Source organism: Panthera pardus, unplaced genomic scaffold (genome assembly GCF_024362965.1).
Source record: "Panthera pardus isolate Hobbes unplaced genomic scaffold, ASM2436296v1 HiC_scaffold_17, whole genome shotgun sequence".
Classification (NCBI taxonomy): domain Eukaryota; kingdom Metazoa; phylum Chordata; class Mammalia; order Carnivora; family Felidae; genus Panthera; species Panthera pardus.
The window spans coordinates 40,923,349-40,945,164 of record NW_026526732.1 but is presented as its reverse complement, the minus strand read 5'-3'; the positions used below and the strand labels follow the sequence as shown (position 1 = coordinate 40,945,164).

Genomic DNA, 21,816 nt, shown 5'->3' with positions numbered 1-21,816 from the left:
CTAAATTTCTCTCTTTTTGCATATGTAATAATAAGTGATATCTACACCTTTTGCATGGAAAATCCTATAGTGAATTGTAATTCTGATATATGCTTTAAAATCGCTGCCCACATTTTCATGAATTGCTTTTAAGTGGCATTATTTATATAATTCTGTGTTTTTTTATTTCTGTGCTTTTATTGTTAATTTGGTGCATATGTCTTTAAATGTCATCTTTACCTTTACTTTCTTTTTCAGGTTTTTCAATTTTCTTCTTCCCTAGGAGGGAAAATATAATAACAAGAAATTATCAGTTTAAAAACCATGAGTTTCTTAATCTTGAAGTAAACAGTTGGAGATAGGACTTAATCCCATAAGTGTAGGGGGTTAGGGCTCTGCTTTTGCACGATGTGAAGGAAGAGGGTACCTCCCATGTGTGAGAACATAGGTATTTTTGTTATGCTTAGTTATTTAGCTTGTATTCAGTCACCTGTATGGCAGAGCCCCTTCCCTTTTACTCTTTGTCTTTTTTTTAATGCACTTTGAAGTAGAGTTAAAGCAAGCCATTCATTTATTAAATGTTAACTAGTAACAACAGGAAAAAACATCTGAATTTTCAACTGTTTTCTTAAGGAAATGAGTATTTGACTGGTGCTATGGGTGCTCAATAAATAAAACAATGGATTAAAAACAATGAGAGTCACAAATTATCTCCAAACCAAAAGTGGACACAGGCTTTTCAAAACACTTTTGGTTGATTGATGATTTTCTTCAACTATATTTATCAGACAAGAGTGAGAAGAAAATCAATATGTAATGAGTGACAAGTAATTATGTAGTGGGAATGTTGCATATGTTTCTTATTTAATACTTAACTGTTGTAAGCCTTTTGGGAAGTCATTTTGCCTGTTTTATAGGTGAGGAAACCAGGAAGCTGAACTGGGTAAGGGATTTTCCTAAATGTTACACAGCTAGATAAAGATAAATTTACATACAGATCTGTTTCAACTGATCTATGTTCCCTCCTTTGGGAAAGTAAATATTTACCTGATTCTATGATTTCTGATGTTTCTTCTTTAGAAAAAAAGAAGAATATATAGAAAAAGAAAAGGAAAGAATAATTTTGTATTTCAGTAGCATACAACTGAGCTTTACCTCCAGGTATATCCTATTAAGTTCCACCGGTAATGACAATAAACACATATACTTAAAATGGCAAAGAAACACACTGGTAACTAATATCTCTGAAAACTGTAACTAGAAATCTATTTTGAAATTAGAACTACTCTACAGACGAATCTAAAACAGTCTAATTCTATATAGTAGAATGAATCAGTTTGAAGTCCTTTGCTTAGTTTTCTTAATTACAAATTATACAGCTCTATTTCACAAACTTTTAACTTGATCTTCATACATATGTGCATGCATTTATTCATTGAATATTTATAAAGCCACTACACATATAAGAAGTTATACTAAATGTAATAGGTGGGGTCGTGGGATGAAACTGAAAAACATCTCAGAAATAAATTCAGCTCATGGTGACTATTGTCAGAATAGTGAGACAAGAAATAAAATGCTACTTGTCTTTATGATAATATAGAACCAGCCTTTCTTTTTGTTCTTTCAGCTATTTCATAGACCAATAATATTTTAAAATATAGCATGGCAGGTTTTTAAAATGCATTTTTCCTCACAATTCATTTAAAGTGATTACATTTTCTATAAACCTGGTACATTTGATTTTGTCTTCCATAACTTTTCTGGAAGCTATATTAAAAATTCAAGAAAAATTGATTAACATATTTTATAATAATGAAGATGAAAGATGAATAATGAGTCATAAACAAAACAGTATTTACAAGGGATTATGGTGATATATTAGCATTCTAGTTTTGACTTTCAACTGTTAAATTTTGCAATACTCTTTATATCCATAGAAATAATAAAAACTAGATGTGCTAAAGATATTCTCCAACTCAAAGGCAACATTTAATATTTTAACATAAAATTCATTTATAAGAAAATTGTTGCTGCATTTGTAAGGAATCTGTCATGATACTTTTAAGGAACCAAGCTATTCCTTGGCATTTCAAAACTTTAGATATAGCTGCTAGATTGAAATGCACAGATTTTTACTCCAGGTTAAAGTCTGGGTCATAATTTAATACATAATAATTTCATTTTTATGAAATTACACAAAACATAAATTTTCAAAACTGTATTAACTGTTATATTCGTATTATTTCTTGGAATGTCAAAAATAAAACTAAAAACTGAAACTAAAAACAATTCACCCTCAGGCTTTCAAAAAGTAAGATAATAAAAGGCTCATGTGCTTAAAATTAAATAATTGGAGACAGGTATTATGTGTTCTAAATTTTCCGAACTCAGAAGCAACTATTAGAGGGATCTCCATACTGTGTTTACTCAATACATCCTCACAAACAAAAGGAAGTACATAAAAGAAAGACCCAACCACTATTTTCCACACAGGCATTATTATGGTAAATGTATTAATTACACAGGCATGACAACAGAAAACATTGTAGGCCTTCTCTCACATATCCTGGTATAGTGTGCTAATAGGTGCCCAATAAAGACATGTTCAAGGATAAATGAATACAACATACACATTATTCTTTGTCAATCAGAATCATTTACATAGGTGATCGCATAATGACTATCTCCTTAATAAACATACCATCCTTTCTCTGCTGCATATAAACTCCAAGGGTTATAAAATTAAAATAATTAAATAGCAAATTTTTAATTTTAACATTCTACACTTACTTGTAGTTGGTTTGGTTTTGTCTAAAAAGTAAAGAAAAAAAGAAAACCAGTGGTCAATTTCCACCCATAGGTAAAATATCAGTCATTTATATTCTTATTTCTGTCTGAGTTAAAACAGGAATAGGCTAACCTTATATTAAATAAGCAATAGAAAATGCCTTTTGAGGAATTTTAAAGTTATATTCCTAATGAATTCTCTGTAGAAGAGATTGTACAGCTTTCAAATATAGAATCCTCTTGGTCTCTCTTTATCCCTATAAAACCTCATGTTTGATTTGATGCAATTTGAATGCTCACAAAAATTTGAATGCCTTACTATTTCTAAATAGCATAAAATGCATATTCCACCATCATCTTTGCAGAATACATGTTAACTTTAATTCATATTAACTGTCTAAGTCCCCCAGTACAGCATTTTAAATGAAGAAACTGATTTTATAAAATCTCAGGGGGAATAAATGAGTGGTAGATGAAAACCACAAAACTATACCATCCAAATACATGACCTCTTTCTCCAGTATTCCTTGTCTTCTGAAACTGTTAACTAAAAACATTAATTATGCAGTCATACACCTAAAGATCGATTTATTTATAAAAAAGTTTACAGCATGTGGTCATGACTGTGAACAATTCAAATCACTCAAAACTGGGTCAACTAATTCTAATTCATTAACTGTGGGAATATAAATCGATACAACTTATATCAGAGAACAATTAGAATTATCTATAAAAATTACATTGTATATACCATTTCACTAAAATACTTTAAGAAATTTTACTCCAAAGATAAAGTAACAAAACTAGACTGGTAGATATATATATATATATATATATATATATATATATATATATATATATTATTTTGTATCAGTATAGAAATCTTGTTAGACAACCTAAACATACCAATCAGAGATTAGTTAACTATACAACTATCTAATAGAATACTATTATTTTCAAAATACATTCAAATTTTCAAATTTGAAATGTAAAATTCATTTCAAATTTAAAATTTCAAAATTTGATAATTTTTACATTTCAAATTCAAATTTTCAAAATACATTCTTAAATAGAAAAACCTGGGACATGGTAACTTATAGAGTATGTCATAATTTGTGTAAAAAATAAAAGTGGGGATATATATGTTTATTTTATATAAGCATGTATGTATATGTATATTATGTGTATATGCTATGTATGTATGTTGCTAGAAGGAGACAATAAGAAATAACAGTAATTACCTATTGGATATTTTGGAATAGGAACTGGTAGAATAGGGAAAAAGAGAGGAGAAGGAGGTATATTTTCACAATTAGTCTCCTATAATGTATGCCTTCGTGTTTGAACCATGCCAACCATTATAGTTTTAAAATTTGAGTAGTATTTTTTTAAATATTAAGCTAGCAATTATATATTTTATATTTAAGAACATATATCAAGCTGAAATTCATGATTAGTTTTCAGTGAAATGTAATTTGTGCAATTTGGCAAGTTATTTTACAATACTATCAGCAGTGAATTGACTTAATCAGTATGACACATGACATTGATATTGACAACAGTGAAAGGTGCTTGTGAATCATGAAATCAAATACTATTTTGCTAATAGTGCTGTATTATAACCATAAGAGACTCTTAACTATAGAGAACAAGCTGAGGGCTACTGGAGAGGAGGTGGACAGGGAGTGGACTAGATGAGTGATGGGTATTAAGGAGGGCATTTCTTGGGATGAGCATTGGATGTTATATGTAAGTGATGAATCACCAAATTCTAATCCTGAAACCAATATTACACTATATGTTACATAACTAGAATTAAAAAAAAAACCGTGAAACCAAATATACTGTTGTATTATAACAGTATGTTTGGCAATCCTATACATACTGGTTATAATACTCAGCAAAATGTATAATTGTCAGCTTATCTATATCAGATAAACTAGATTTTGCTGCAAAACCAGACTAAAAATTACCAGGACAAAATGAAAAACAGTTGTAGGCTTTGTTTTAATTTTTAAATTTAATACAAAGAGGCAATTAAGACAGAATGTAAAAACACCTGTTTTTATAGATGGAGATTCTTTTTCTTGATGTTCAGCTTTTTCTAGAAAGAGAAATTAAAATTAATTGGCAATCTGTGGATTGTTTGTGTAGCAAGCATTTCTTACTTATGTGTTTACAAGTGATCCTCAGTTTATATGGGAAGCATGCCCTCAAAGTCATTTGCACGCTGGAACTCAGAAAGCATATTGCCATAGAAACGCATTATAAACACAATCAGGTTCATTCTCAGGGCAACCTGTAAGATACAAAGGTACTAGCCCTCTTGAGGCCACATGGTATAGAAAGAAGAGGCTAGACTACGACAAAAGGAGAATAAAAAGAGGATTTTTCTTTCTCTGCTAAAGGTAGAGTCATTCCTTAGGGATACTTTAAAGCAGATGACATTTCTCTTTGGCATTTTACAAGCTCCCCTTTGTACCTCTCTGACTCCTTCTAGTTCCTTTCTTGCCAGATCAGAAGTAATTTGTGCTGGACATTATTTTATTGTTGAAAATTGAACCTAGACCCACCCTATGCCAGAAAGTACCACATTTTGTATTTTTGTTTTCCTGGACCTCTTTCTCTTTCCAGGTCCAGTTAGAACTCTCACAGATGAATCTGTTAATTCGAGGACGTGACAAATGGAATCAAATGTGTAATTGGTATCTCTCTTAGTCCCATGAAAAATATTTGAAATAAAGAAAAATAGATCTCTCTCCTTCATCAAAAGTGGAATTTCAAATGAAGCCATTATGGGTAGGATACATTGAATGGAGTTGAGGATATTTGGATCATTGCCAAGTGTTAGTTCTTTCTAATCACCCTGGGTTAGTCCTCCTGAGCTGTTACTGATGTTTATCTGTCTTTTTCTTCACTCACTCCTGAATTTGGATTCTAAAAGTACTACTATGTTTCCCCAACGTCATGCACCAGCAGTGAAGTATGTGGGAAGATGCGGAACCTATGTTGTCCTAAGACTAAACTGGATATTTGTAAATTAGAGATTGATAGCATTTAAGAATACACTTTCGTGAACTTAATTTGCATAAATGTTAATATTAAATAAGCATGCAAAATAAAATAAAATTGAAAAGCTGATATTAAACTTCTTAAACTGTCATAATAAAGGCAACTACAAAAGTATAATAGATTGCATTAATAATAATCATATAAAAATGCATATTCAAAATATATGCAACAGGTTCCAGGAGGTGAATACGTTCTATTAGGCTACACATATTTGCATATTATCTCCTGAAACCACCTATATGGTCTCCTAATTGATCTCACCAAATTCATCTTTGGATGGGGTCAATCCTTTTTTGATATAGGATCCGGAGCATATTTGAGCAACAGCCAATCATGCTTTCATTGAAGTTGTTTCATATACATGACATTCAAGGACCAAGATCAAAACTTGGAGACAATTTTGGACTTATTTACTATCTATGTGACAAGGAGCCTATTGCCCTTCTGAGCCTAATAGTCACCTATTAAACTCTCTGTCACTGTAATCTCTGTATCATTCCTGAGCAGTAAAATGAATGATCTTTTAAGTTCACACTCCTAAGAAGAGTTCATGATTTTAATAAAAAAATGGTAATATGATTACAATCTCATGGATTTTGAAATAGCAAAGTCTACCTACAATATAATTAATGCTACTTAAAACAAACAAATCAAAATCAACATGTGGTTCATAACACTGATAATTGTGTATCATTTTATTTTCCTTTGTTATTCACTGTGTGTGTTTGAAGGATTACCTGTTTACTCTAACTTCTTAGTGGTATTTTATAGCCTATGAGGAATCGCTCTTTTAGTATTAGTATTAGTAATGGTGATACAACTTCCAGAGATTTCTTCTGGATAATTATAGCAAAGTATTAATTACTAGTGAAAGGCAAAGATGTTAAATCAAAGCTATTGCAAAACCTTATTTTGTCATCTATACAGGTAATGTAGACTTAGGCATCACCAAAATTAACAATTAAAGAAAAAACAAGCAAAGTGTTAAAATTAAAATAGCCAAGCATTAGTTTTCAGATTTTATTCTTTTCATCTCTTACTTGTTGGTTTGAGTTTGACTGTAAAGAGTGGAGAAAAGTAAATGGCATATTGATGAGTGCAAACCTTTGAAAAAATAACTCTTTAGCATCTGTGTTTATTTCTTCTTAGTTTTAGATCCTCTTCTTATATTAAACTATTCCATTCTCTCTGAGCACTATCCTTTCACTGTCAGCAAATATACCAATTACACTGCTTTCTGAAAAATTATGACACACAGAATGTATGCAAAATTTAAAGCAATCTCTATATTTGGCACACAAGTACATTGGGCTAGCTTCTTGATAATCTCTAAATACCCATATAACTAAATGAAATACTCATGGGGGCACATTAACACCTTAGGGTGCACATTAAAGGAGCATTAGCTGAAATTATGAGCTTTGACAATGGCTATAATAGAGTACAAAGGACATATGAGGTCATGTGTAAATGGCCTCATAAGGTTTCTTTTTTTTCCTCATGTGTTAATAGTATATAATTATATAAATAATTAGTTCTTTCCTGAATTCTATTATATTTTCCACTGAGAAACTGTATTTAAATCCTGATTATCATGATTCTCTCAGTTAAAATGAAAAAATTACTTCACAGACATTTTCCTTTGAAATGATTTTTTTAGTAAGAAATGGGACTCTATTAACTGCCAGTTGTCCAGGTGGGTAGAATTTCGATGTTGGAATTCAATGGAAAAGATTCAATGGTTTAGGATGTCAGGTGAGATGAAGACTCCATTTTATTCATCCCTCTAGGAAAGAACTTCAGAATGGGAGAAGTGTGTATGTTCCTTTTTTTCTCCTCACACGAAATACTGAGAGATGAACTATTTTAATATTATATGCTCTGGCGTGTCTGGGTGGTTCAGTCACTTAAGCATCCAACTCTTGGTTTCAACTCAGGTCATGATTTCACAATTTCATAAATTTGAGCCCGGCGTCAGGCTCTGTACTGCCAGTGTGGAGCCTGCTTGGGATCCTCTCTTTTTCCCTCTCTCTGCCCCTCCCCTGCTTGTGTGCTGTCTCTGTCTCTTTCAAAATAAATAAATAAACTTAAAAATAAGTTAAAATGAAATAAGATTAAACACCTAATAGTATATGATAATCAATGTATTACTTGGATTACTTTATGAGTTATATGCAAGCTTAGATCAAGCACACTTAAAAATTAAATTATATCTCTTTAGTTTTCCACTGTTAATTTATTGAGTATATATTTTAGTGATTTATAAGAATTCAAAATCTTAAAATTTATAGCACTGAAACTATAAACTTCAGTGAAAATGTGTGTGTGTGTGTGTGTGTGTGTGTGTACCCATGTAACATAAAGCTGATACACAGAAGAAAAATATGAAATATCTTACCTGGTTTTTCTATTGTAGTAGCTTTTACCTGCTTGACAACTTTTTCTTCTGTGATAGGAAAAAATTTTAACACAAGTAGGAAATTTAAATACATTACTATAAAACAGTGACATAAGTCAACTTTGATATTTTGTATTCTCTTTGAAATAACACCAATACTGAGAAAAAGTTAGCTGTTTTTCCAAAAACACAGCAAGCTATATCTTCTATTCAAATTGGATGGAGCACAAAGAAAAAGTGCCCAGCTGCAGACATCCTTTGCAGCTATCCTACCATAAAAGTTTTCCTAATTGGAATCGTCCCCTAACCTGCCAATATACACCCTATTCCTTGCCTTCACTGTATTTCACTGTATTTATCTATGCAGGGGTTGTTTTGTTTTGTTTTGTTCTGTTTTTTTTTTTTTAATAAAAAGCACATATACATTTTTAATAATTGAACTGGAACAGGAAGAAGCATTTTTTAATTTTTCTAGTGCAAAATACCTCCCTGGGAACCCAGGATTAGCCTAGGGACCCAAGGGTTTTTTTTGTTTTTTATTTGTGTGTGTGTGTGTTTTATCGTACAAAGCTGGGGAAGGGCAAAGTGGTACATTTATGGGATGTCTTCTGTTCTCTATGTTTTTATAGACATAATCAAAGAGACTTGGATCGGTATAGAGAGATTATTAAAATGATCTTATGTAAAATGGAACTTTTAAATAATTCAGCAGTGGGAATTAATCAATTAGAATGTTTCCCTGGGAAGCAGAATTTAGAATACGGATATTATCACTAAAATAAAAGAAAGGTGTGGCTGGAGGACAGTGTGCTTGCTGTATACTTGGAGACTAAACTCACTCTCTGTATTTCAGCTCAAAATGACTGACATTTGGGACAGTCAAGAAAATAGCAAGATTTTATTATTCATTAAATGAGAAGGTTCTAAGGTTCTGCTTATGTCAATATAGACAGTTATTCTTGGTTCCTCACACTACAGCTCTGCTTTGTCTACTCCTATAGCTTCTTTTGTTGGTGTGTCATGTATTTTAAAGCCTGAGCAAATGAAAGCAAATGGACTCAAACCCATTGTAAACAGTTTTCCTAAAGTAAAAATTTTAGAAGTATAAAGAAAATGTTTCCTAAGATATGCTTACAGAAAGTATGTTTTTACCTTATTAAAGATTTTGGCCTAACCACATTTACAACTTCGGGTAAACAATTCAGCCTGGAATGAAGGACAATAACTGAGGCTTGGGACTGCCTCAAAATTAAAGTCATATTTAATTAGTGTAAATGAAAACTTAAAAGTTTTTAGTCTTAAATAAAAAACAACACATTTGTTTTGGTAAATTCTGTGTCTCTCTTTCTGAGCAGAACACACTGGCTTACCTCTACTTTCTCCAAAATGTAAGGCCAGGGTTGAAAAAAAAGAAAGTGAGGCAAAGACGGAGGAAGGAAGGAGGAGAGGAAACAGGGAGAAATGTTGATTTCCTTTTCTTGGGGGTTTTGAAATGTAAGATGTCATGTTTGAATGAGCCGTTCTGAATTGTAAGTTTCCCAAGGACGTCTTGTCCCATGCAGAACAGAAGTAAACCATGGAGCCCATTCACCTCAGTGCTGGAGGTGATGATCTTACTCAGCTAAGTATCTGATGAGAAGGGATAGACTGTGTAGTTACTGTTACAGGTCAAGTCCTCAGTTCAAAAAATATGGTGGAGATGACTAAAATTGGAGATGTTCTAGAAGTTGGGTGACTTACGACTTGAATCATCCCTCAAAACTTTAGATTTGCTGAAACCAGAACATGGAGAGACAATTTTATACTATAGACACCACCTGCAAAATACCTGGTTTACCATGAGAAACAGTCTTTTCCGGTTTTGCTCTGTCTTGTTCTGAAAATAATAAAAATAAAATCTTTTCAGATGTTTAGAAGCTTTATAAATTAACATACGGTGATTTTTTTCTCTGTTCCATAGGCCAGTGATTTGTTTAGCAGAAAATAATAGACACATGTCGGAAATATGTCCATACAGAAAAAAAACTGTTTCTAAGTTTTCATGTCATTTTAGTTTAAGTGAAAAATTTAGTGGTTTTGGTTGCATGAAAACAATATAACAAGAATTCTTATTTACATTTAAGTACTTGTATTTTACAAAGGATAAGTTGTAACAAAGCATAAATACTAAAGCATAGATAGCAAATGCATTTTACTGGAAATATTTAAAATTTTCTTGTCAAAATTCTATGTAAGCATTATAGATAAAATTAATACATGTCCTATGTATTTGAGTTTTTTTCAGATGAAGTTCTAAAGGAAACATTTATATATAAAAAAACAGAATCAATTAAATTACCTGCAAAATTGTGTTATTTTCCAATAATAAATAAAAGTGAAATGGCATTAGGCCTAACTAGAAGTTTCCAATGGTTTCCGGTTTAAAAACAAAGGAAAATGCAAAATGTTTCCATCTGCTAACATTGAATTGCAGCAAAAAAAAATACAGTCAGAAAAATAAATCATAAGACAGTACTTAGGCATTCATAAGCCTTGATACATTAACAATATATTATTTATAAGAGCAATTAGGATCAAGCTTCTGATCAGTTGCTAGGTAAGTTTTGGTGAGAATTAAAAGGGTAATATAGTGTTGTATGTACATTTAAACTTGGATTCTTGAATTTGTTGACATTGAGGAAGCTTGCTATGCAATTTTTTTATAGTGAAGAAATAGCTTCCATGGAGCCTGAGGGTTTTTTTTTTTTAAACTTGCCTCAGGTCAGTGGTTAGTTGGTACCAGAGCTAGGACTTAAACACTAAATAGCAATGTAAACTTGGAAAGGTCACTCTGGTTTTAGGTCAATGTTACCTCTTCATAAAATAATCATTAGTCTGGGACAATTTCTTAGTGGAAGCACCCAAAGTTTTGAGTTAATCCGACATGGGCAGAATCCTAGCTCCAACATTTATTAGCTGGAAAACCTTGGAAAAATAAATTATTTTCTGAGTGGAGTCTATTGAGCTGTTTCCACACACATTAAATATGAATAATAATTGTCATGTTCCATGTGTTTCACAGCATTATAATGAAAATAAAAGTCCTAAGCTGTTCCTTAGCTCCTAACAGGTGTTTAATAAATTCTTGTCATTTTTCTCTTCAAATCCCAGTAGTCTGTGATTTTGTCATTGCTATGTCGTTGGAAATAAACCTACAAATTAAATATGATAATACTAGGGTTGAAGGACTCCCAGAAATGTCTCCTGAAACCTAGAGTATCTGCTGTGGTCCATTTAAAGCCATATTCTAGGTGTTTTTGCCTACAGAATATCCCCCTTCTCAGCTAATCCAGTGATATAAAACCATACAGAGCAACAGAGTAAGAAAAACAATAAGGCTCCGGGACACCCTGTAAATCTCCATTGGTGGGTGGTAAGCCTCTTTTAGTTCTAAGATGAAGGCAATATCAGCTTTGTATCTATTTAAGAATACAAATATTTTTTACCTGGTTTTGTTTCCTTTTTTACTTGTGACTCTAAAGGGAAACAAAAAGGCAGAAATTTTAAAATCTGAAAAAATAAACTAGAGCACAAATTCATTTTTAGAAATTATTTTATTCTGTTTACCATTATTAAAAAGGCAGAATTTTACTAAAAATGATTTCAGTTTCCTGCTAGTTTGTTAGTGCTGGACTTTTTTTTTTAAGTTTATTTATTAATTTTGAGAGAAAGAGAGAGAGAGAGAGAGACAGAGAGTGAGTGTGTATGAACAGGAGAGGGGCAGAAAGAGAGGGAGAGAGAGAGAATCCCAAGCAGAATTCACACAGTCAGTGCAGAGCCTGACATAGGGCTTGACCCCACCGACCAAGGGATCATGACCTGAGCTGAAATCAAGAGTCAGGTGCTTGGGGCGCTTGGGTGGCTCAGTCAGTTTAGCGTCCAACTTTGGTCAGGTCATGATCTCACCGCTCGTGGGTTTGAGCCCCACGTCGGGCTCTGTGCTGACAGCTCAAAGCCTGGAGCCTGCTTTGGATTCTGTGTCTCCTTCTCTCTCTGCTCCTCCCCCCACTCGTGTTCTCTCTCTGTCATTTTGTGTTCTCTCTCTGTCTGTCTCTCAAAAACAAATAAACATTAAAAAAAAAGGTCAGATGCTTAGCAAACTGAGTAACCCAGGCACCCCAGAGCTGGACTATTAAACACACAGTAGTTAATATCATGCCATGTACTTATCTGTCATTAAGTTGCTGCTACTGCTGATTGATTTCAATTCGAAAAATCTGTTTTCTCAAGATGATTATTGTGGAGTATAGTTTCAATGTCAGTATAAGGTAAATGATTTGATGGCGGAATAGGAAGAGTATCTTTGAAATATATCTAATTAAGTTCTTACGTGATTTAGAAATTTAGACAAGCAGAGTTATGGTTTGAATTGTACCCCACAAAAAGATATGTTGAAGTCCTAATCTGCCATATATCAGAATGTGACCTTATTTGGAAATAGAATTGTTGCAGATATGATTGGTTAAGTTAAGATGAGGTCATACTGGAATAAGGTGGGTCCTTCATCCAATCTGACAGGTGTCCTTATAAGGAGAGGATAAGAGACACCAAAGGAGACACAGGGAGAAGAAGGCTATGTAATGGTGGAGGCAGAGCTTAGAGTGATGGATCTATAAGCCAAGGAACCAGGACTGCTCACAACATCAAAAGCTAGAAGAGACAAGGAAAGATTCTCCTCTACATGTTTCAAAGGGAGCATGGCTCTGCTGACATCTCGACTTTGGACTTCAAGCCTCTAGATCTGTGAGAGAGTAAATTTTTGTTGTTTTAAGCCATCCAGTTTGTGATACTTTATTCCAGTTACCCAGGTAAACTAATGGATTTTGGTACCAGGAGATCAGGTGCTGCTGTAACAAATACATATAAATATGAAAGTGGTTTTGGAATTGGCTGATGAGAAGAGGCTGGAAGATTTTTGAGACACTTGATTAAAAAAAAAAAAAGCCTAGATTGCCTCGAAAAGGATATTGGCAGAAATACCAACATTAGAGTCTATTCTGCTGAGGACTTAGAATTGGTAAGAGCTAGGAAGAAAGCTTCTGATAATTTAGAAAATATGTATATCATCATCAAATACATATATCAAAAAAATGTTGCTAGAAATAGGAACATTAAATGTGCTCCTGGTAAGGTCCCAGAAGGAAATGAGGAACATGCTATTGGATATACTTCAGGGGTGATCTTTGATATAAAATGGCAGACAGCTTGGCTGAATTGTGTTCCTCAAATAGAGTAAGTGAAACTGTGCCCCCTGGGGTTAATGAAGTTGAAACTAGGAGAAGGTTTAAAGTTTGTTTTTCAGAGAACGGTTTCCTTCTAGTTAGCTATTGTGCCTTTTCAGACTCCACTAACAAATACACTAGCTGTCTCCACAGAGGTCTGGACTCAAGGTCAACTTACATGATTCTCACCTATGAACAAACAAGGCTCTGAATTCCTTACCTGAGAAAACAAGCCTAAGACCCCATCCAGGTTAAAGCAGCTCTCAGAGCATGTCCATAGCCCCTTCTTCTTGTCCTAAGGTAACCTCCTGACATCAGGGGCTGAATTTTGTCTTGTTCTGGTGTTAAGTCCCCACCCCAGAGTGAACATAAGATGGATGTTACATAAATGTTTGCCTGGTTCACATGCTCCAGCATTCCTCATGAATAATCATAAGTTCCCCACCCCTTTCACTAATATGTATGTAATCTCCTACCCTGAATCTCCCCTTTAAAAATCCCCACTCCTTAACAGGGAACCTGGGAGATGGTCTTTGGACATCAGTTCAAGGTTGAATGAAGCAACCTTTTCTTTCCAAAGAACATCTGTATTGGCTTTCAAGCAGTGAGCAGCCAAACTAGGGTTTAAGTAACAGAGGTAGAATTTATAAGTGAAGAACATGGTTTAGCTGAAGAAATTTCCAATTAAAGTGTGGAAGGTGCAGCCCTATTTCTCCTTGCTGCACATAATAAAATGTGAGAGAGAAGATAAATTGAGGAGTGAATTGTTAATCAAAAAGAACCAGCACTTGATGATTTGGAAAATTCTCAACCTATCGAGATAGTGTGCCTTGGATACAGAGCGAAGAGAGTGGCCAGACAAACCTGCAGGTCCAATCTACCCACCTAAGCAGAAGGTAGGAACAGAGATGTAGTTATGAGGGAAGATCTGCAGAGGACACTCTTTGTCCAGTGACATGGACCCTCATGAATTGAATGCAGAACTGGTCATGTTTGTGAGAATTCTATACAAGTAAAAACAATGCTGGCCTGGACAGGAATGGGCACACAGAGAAAAAAAACTCTAAGAGAAGAGCCATGGATTCAAAGACCTGGGCTGATGGGAACTCCTTGGGTAGAGAGGGCAGGGCTGCCAGCTGGGGGGCTCTATAGAACGGCAGAGCTAGCACCCAAGCAGGCCTAGAGGACACAGTACTCAGTCAAAGAAGATATCAGATCCTGACATCTAATGGAATTTTTCCTGCTATGATTTGGATTTATTTGGGACGCATAACCCCTTCTTTTCCTTTTAGTTTTTTCCCTTTTGAAATGGGAATTTCTATCTTAGCCTGTTCCACTATTTTATTTTGGAGGCAGATAATTTGTCTTCTGTTTTCACAGATGGAGAGAAATTTTCTGCGAGAAGAATCATACCCTGGGTTTCACCCATAAATGCTTAAGATAATGAGATGTGGGACTTTGAATTGATGAATTTTGGACTTAGTTGTTGCTAAAATGGTTGTGACTTTTACGGATGTTGGAATGAGGTGAATGTATTTTGCTACATCTGAAGGACATGCATTTTGGGGGGGTAAGAAGATTGGCCTTTATGGGTTGAATTGTGCTCCCCCCAAAAGATAGGCTGAAGTCCCAACCCCCAGTACCTCATAATGTGACCTTACTTGGAAATAGGGTCTTTACAGGTGGAATTAGTGAAGATGTAGTTCTATGGGAGTATGGTGGCTCCTTAATCTAATATGTCTGGTGTCCTTACAAGAAGAGGAGAAAAGACAGAGATAAAGACACAAAGGAAGAAGATGCCCATGGGATGACACAGGCTCAGATTAGAATAATGCAACTTCAAGCCAAGGAACACCAAGCATTGCTCACAAACACCAGAAGCCAGGAGAAGCAAGAAAAGGTCCTTCTGGGTTCAAGAGAAGCATGGCCCTGATTACACCTTTCAGACCTGTACCTTCCAGAACTGTGGGAAAATAAATTTCTGCTGTACTAAGATACTTAGTTTGTGGTATTTTATTACAGCAGTCTTATAACACTAATAGTCGGCAAACATGAACAAAAGTTTTAATTGTTTTGAGAATCAGATTGTTGTGTATTCTTTATAAAAAGTCTGCTGCTTACTGTAGCCCTCAGAAATGTTCATCGGACTTAGAAGAGTGAGGGGAGCTGTTTTTCTGGCAGGATGTCTGTGTCCTAGAATAAACAGCAAAAATAGAATAAATAGCAAAAATTGACTCAATTAGTCAATTGTTTCTTCTGTTGGTGGGAATGCAAACTAGTGCAGCCACTCTACAGTGTGGAGGTTCCTCAAAAAATTAAAAATAGGATTACCCTATGACCCAGCAATTGCACTAATAAGAATTTACCCAAAGGATACATAAGTGCTGATTTAAACCCCAATGTTTATAGCAGCACTATCAACAACAGCCAAATTATGGAAAGAACTCAAATGTCTATCAACTGATAAATGGATAAAGAAGATGAGCTCTCTCTGTCTCTCTGTCTCTCTGTCTCTCTCTCTCTATATATATAGATAGATAGATTATATATATATATATATATATATATATATATATATATATATAATGGATATTGTATGGAATACTACTTGGCAATAAAAAAGAATGAAATCTTGCCATTTGCAACAATGTGGATGGAACTGGAGGGTATCATGGTAAGCAAAATAAGTCAGTCAGAGAAAGACAGATATCATATGATTTCACTCATATGTGGAATTTGAGAAACTTAACAGATGACCATAGGGGAAACAAAGCAAAAATAAGATAAAAACAGAGAGGGAGGCAAATCATAAGGGACTCTTAAATACAGAACAAACTGAAGTTTGATGAGGGTAAGGGGTTGGGAGGGTGAGGAAAATGGGCGATGGGCATTGAGGAGGGTACTTGTTGGGATGAGCACTGGGTGTTGTATGAATAATGAGAATCTACTCCTGAAGCCAAGACTACATTGTATGTTAGCTAACTTGAGAATAAATTTAATTAATTAATTAATTATATAATTTATATAATTTATAAATATATATAAATAATTATATAAATTATAAAATTTATATAATTATTTATATATAATAAATAATAATAAATAAAATTATTAATTAATTAATTAAACCATATCAATTTCTCAGCACTTTCTCCATTGTAAGTACAATCTTTTCTAGGAAGAAGTGGAATAGATAAATATGCTTTATGTTTGTCTTATTTTAAAGAGTTAATGAAAGATAACATTTTTGTATAATATTTGCACTAGGACACATTAGCAAAGGAGTAATATGATATTCTTTTTTTTTTTTTAAATTTTTTTTTTCAACGTTTTTTATTTATTTTTGGGACAGAGAGAGACAGAGCATGAACGGGGGAGGGGCAGAGAGAGAGAGGGAGACACAGAATCGGAAACAGGCTCCAGGCTCCGAGCCATCAGCCCAGAGCCTGATGCAGGGCTCGAACTCATGGACCACGAGATGGTGACCTGGCTGAAGTCAGAAGCTTAACCGACTGCGCCACCCAGGCGCCCCTGATATTCTTTATAAATATGGAATGCAAGTATGAGTCTATATATAAAATATACATACCTGGTTTCTCTTCTTTTTTTACTTGTGGCTCTAAAAATATAGAAGATTAATAATGATGATTATACAAAGATATTTATTTCCTGTACTTAGACATATTTCTTTTACATTTTATTCATTGTTTTTTAATCTGCCATATTAGTTTTCTTCTTTTTATGAATGCAGCAAATTGATACAAACAGACAAATAAAGGTTCCTTATTATCAATCACAGCATGAATTATTTTAAGACAGAATGAAAATGTGAACTAAGATTTTTATGAGAAGTTAACAAGAGGTATTGCTTTGTATCTTCAGTGAACAAAGGATGAGAGAAAAGTTTAGCATAGCATATTCTCAGAAACACAGAAGATATTAAAAATACAAAGGATATTAGAAATACAAGGATATTAAGCACATTGTCTACACAAAGTAGTTAAGCCTTTGATTTTAAGCAAAATACTCAACTATGAAGTCAGAGGATGAGTAAAAGCATATGTTTAAGATTTGTTTCATTTATTTATTTTTTGGCATGCACATGACATACGTGGAGGCTTGGGCTTGACTTCTTTGCCTAGAAAAAGTTTAAAAATTATTAGAGAATGAGTCATTCAATTGTTATTGAATTGACCTCAAATGTGATAGAATATTACATATTTGAAAATCTAAATAAAACTACATACTCCAACTATTGTTCTTTTTTAAAATTCTACAGGATATGTAATTTACTATCCACACAAAATCCCTAATTGAAAAAATTATTTTTAAGTAATGAAACTTTAATTTCATTGCACCATTAAAAAATAATTTGCTCACAAATTTTGTTATCAATGTTAACTTTTTAGTCTAATATTAAGATAGAGCACATAATTTTATTTTGAGAAATTACTTTTATTTAACCCTTTATTGTTGAAAATAAAAAAAATTAGACTTATTGTTTTCATTTCCATTAATACTATTAATGTTATCTGTCCTAGTATAATACATTAAAAATGACTGCTACTGAATTTGGAACTCCAAATGACTAAAAATACATTACAGGCTTTTATTGCATATTGGATCCCTAGTGTAAGGATTGACAAGTTTTCTATGAAAGATCAGGTAGTATATATTTTTGGCTTTGGGCCATATGATCTCGGCACAACTCTACAGTTCTGCTCTTGTAACACAGAAATAGACATAAATAATTGAATGAATAGGCATGGCTGTATTCCAATAAAACTTTATTTACAGAAAAGACTGGTAATCAATCTATAGACCATTGTTTGTCAACCTCTGCCTTATCCATAGTCAGTTTCAATTTTCTTTATTTTTTATCTCAACAAAGATTTTGACAGTAAATAACACCTACCGTAAAACACCTTCCCTTACAAATTTCATCCAGTACCTTTCCATCATTGTTTAACTCAGCTTCCTAGGAATGTCACCTTTGTTATGCTTTTTACACTTCCTGACTCCCATTTAATCATAAATTCACTAAAATCTAGCTTTTATTCCCACCATTTTGTTTATCAGGTCTCTGATAAATAAATCAATCCCCCCCTTCTTGCCAGTACCAATGGATATAATTAACTATATTGATCACTTTTTCCTTTTTAAATTCCTGTTCACTTGATTTCTGATTCGTCCACTTAAAATTACAGAAAACAGACAAAATACACAAAACACTGGCTTTAGAGATATTGAACATAGACAACAAAGGACTGATTTTTAAGTGGTGGGAAACAAATGAGGTGTGTCCTATGATTGTCTCAGCTTAATGACTTAAGTGAATTATAAGGTCTTAATGCAGAATGGAGCTGAATTGAGGAGATGGAGCTGGGAGTCTGGAAAGACCAAGACAGCTAGAGATCACAGGTCAGAATCACATAAAGTAGAGCACTGCAGAGAGAGTAAGAAAGAGAGAGAAAAAGAGATAAAGCAAGTTCTAGGGATTTGTGGAAGGCCCTCTTAAATCTTCAGATGAGCGCGAGCCAGCATAAGCACATGAGTAACATACCTGAGACCAGGGCAAGAAACAATGGAAACAATACCATAGTTCTCTATAGTAAGCATTAAAGTTGGATAGTGTCAGTCTTCCAAGTTTGATATTGTACTTCAGTATTGTGTTGGCTATTTTGAGTCTTTTTTCCATTCCATATAAATTTTAGAGCCAGTTTGTCAACATTCACAAAATAACTTGCTAGGATTTTGATTGAAATTTCACTATTTTATAGATCGAGTTGGAAGCAACTGCCATCTTAACAAAATTAGTCTTCTACTTCCCAAGCATGCAATATCTCACCATTTATGCAGAGAGTTTGATTTTTTAAATTTTTTTCCATCAGAGTTTTGTTTCTTTCAATTTTTATTTGGCTAACTTCTACACAGGGCTCAGCTCAGCTATCTTTTCTTCAGAAAACCTTATCTGAGGTTGTTGGACTGTGTTCCCCTTTTATGCACTAATATTATCTTTTAGATCTTTGATCATGTTATTCACAATCTACTGTAAATATTAACTTGAATAAATTCTTCCCTTCTAGACTGAGGTATTTGAAAACAGAGATCATGTTTATCCATCATTGGATCCAGGGAACTGGTGCAATAGCTAATATATAGTTACATGGTAGGCACTCCCTTATTATTTGTTCATTTGGTAAATAAATGAAACAATGAGAATAGGAGAAGGTAAATAAATGGAGAAGTGAGTCAAGAAAACTGAAGGTAAGAAAATATATGAATTCAGGAATTATGTTAGCACACAAAATTTGTGTTCAAGTTACTACCTATTGTCTTGCTTTTGGCATGACAATCCACTTCTCAGCTTTCTAGTACTCAGGCAAAGATAAAAAATGTAATCAATGATAAAATTTACAATGTTTTAAAGTATCAACAAATAGTTTCTAAAAAGAATTCCTGGTATAACTATTCTTGGTATTGTTACCTGAGATAAATTTATTTCATGTGTTCTCAGGGGGGAAAAAAACTCTAGTCTAATGTAGTAAACATTAAAAAAAAAAAACCTACCCTAAATATGTAATAATTTTCAGAGAGTTCCACCCTCTGCTCTCACCATGAACCAATTACACCATACTAAGCAGAGTTCAATAAGAGAAATGTTGCTTTGGCTCAAGCCCAACCAGTGTGGCTCAGGTATACAGCTATGTACTCTGCCTAAATTTAAGGATAAAAGCAAAGTTACCAAGACTATACATAGTGACATTTGGAGTATTGAATGGTCATGTTCCTTTTTGAGAATCTAATAAACCTATTGACATAATTCTAGGAAACATGCATGAATACAATTAAAAACACAAAAACGCAAGCACACACAAATTGTATGCAAATATAAGGTTGTTCAATTATGCACTTGGAGCCATGCCAAATTAAGAAATCTTTACTTAAAAGTTCTACTTATTCCTACAATCAGGTTGTGATAAACACTGAGCAACTATTTATTTCCACAAAGCATTTAATTATGAAATCTGGATTTTAGAGTTGGTTTTTACATGTCCTCTCCCATATATATTTATTTCCAAGTCAATTTCAATTGTAGCTCATAACATCTAATTATTCTGCTGTTCTCTTTCCATCATGCCTTATGGATTTCATTGTGTTCCCTCAATGGGGCACCTGGGTGGCTCAGTGAGTTGAGTGTCCTACTTCAGCCTAGGTCATGATCTTACCATTTCTGAGTTCAAGCCCCACATCAGGCTTTGTGCTGAGAGCTCAAAGCCTGGAGCCTGCTTTGGCAGGCTGTGTCTCCCCTTCTCTCTCTCCCCCTCCCCCACTTGTGCTGTCTCTCTCAAAAACAAAAAATATTTAAAAAATTTTTTAAAAAGTTAAGTTGAAGTCCTAAGGCGCAGTATCTTGTGAATGTGACATTATTTGGAAATAGGGTTTTTGCGGGTATAATTAAGATAAGGTCATTAGGTAGGTGGATCCTAATCTGACTGGTGCCCTTACAAGAGGAGTAGAGATACAGAAATTGACTTACATAGAGAGAGAAGATAATGTGAAGACACACAAGGAGAATACCTCTGTGGTGACAGAGGAAAAGATTTGAATGATGTTTTTGCAAGCCAAGGAACACCAAGTTTTGCTGGCAATTCCAGAAGCTAAGGGAAAGGTATGGAACAGATTCTCCTCCAAACCTTCAAAGAGCGCATGGCTCTGCCTGTGCTTGATTTTGGGCTTCTCTCTCTAGAATAATTTTTTGTTATTTCAAGCCACCCAGTTTGTGGTGCTTGTTACCACAGCCCTAGGCAACAAGTACACTATGCCAGTACTTTAGTCTAGTCCACTACTGCTTCTCTTCATAATTACCAAGAACATCCAAACTGGTTATGAAAACATAGGCTTTCTCCCCTCACTCGATTTTCTAGAATGTATGTGTGGTCATTTGACATATCACATCTCAGCCTAAAGCATGTACCATCTTTGTGAACTCCAACTGCCTCTGCTTGGTCAGTGGGATTAGTGATGAATCTAATTGCTACATATCTCATTACCCTTTTCTCTCTCTTCACCATTTTGCACTCTCTATTCAAGGCATCCTGAAGGAATGTATTTCTAAACACCAAATTAAGGTGTCTTTTGTCTCTGGGCTTTCTTATATGTTGATCTCTCTATCTAGAACATCCTTCCTCCTTTTTAGTTTGGCTAAATCTCATCTATTGTTCGGATATTATCCAAAAAAAAAAAAAATAAGCTGCTCTAGATAGCTTTCCCTTAATCCCTCAGACTGAGTTGGGTTGGGTGTACCTTTCATAT

The 21,816-nt window shown here is 33.9% G+C and overlaps 1 protein-coding gene and 1 long non-coding RNA gene across 3 annotated transcripts in view; one reads left to right on the top strand and one right to left on the bottom strand.

Annotated features, from left to right (window-relative positions):
- The window catches only part of TRDN (triadin), a 388,796-nt gene that overhangs the window by 32,287 nt on the left and 334,693 nt on the right, over positions 1-21,816 (bottom strand). The window contains exons 26-35 of the mRNA XM_053904527.1: positions 17,612-17,638; positions 17,090-17,119; positions 11,725-11,754; positions 10,068-10,115; positions 8,240-8,287; positions 6,882-6,899; positions 4,829-4,873; positions 2,773-2,793; positions 1,027-1,053; positions 220-258 (exon numbers count right to left, since the gene is read on the bottom strand). Coding sequence (XP_053760502.1) covers positions 220-258; positions 1,027-1,053; positions 2,773-2,793; positions 4,829-4,873; positions 6,882-6,899; positions 8,240-8,287; positions 10,068-10,115; positions 11,725-11,754; positions 17,090-17,119; positions 17,612-17,638 — 333 coding nt within the window. The remainder of the gene's footprint in view (positions 1-219; positions 259-1,026; positions 1,054-2,772; positions 2,794-4,828; positions 4,874-6,881; positions 6,900-8,239; positions 8,288-10,067; positions 10,116-11,724; positions 11,755-17,089; positions 17,120-17,611; positions 17,639-21,816) is intronic.
- Positions 5,057-21,816, top strand: part of LOC109248496 (uncharacterized) — a 67,883-nt gene continuing 51,123 nt past the window's right edge. For both annotated transcript variants that reach the window (XR_008422902.1, XR_008422901.1), the window contains exon 1: positions 5,057-5,177. This is a non-coding gene — a long non-coding RNA (uncharacterized LOC109248496). The remainder of the gene's footprint in view (positions 5,178-21,816) is intronic.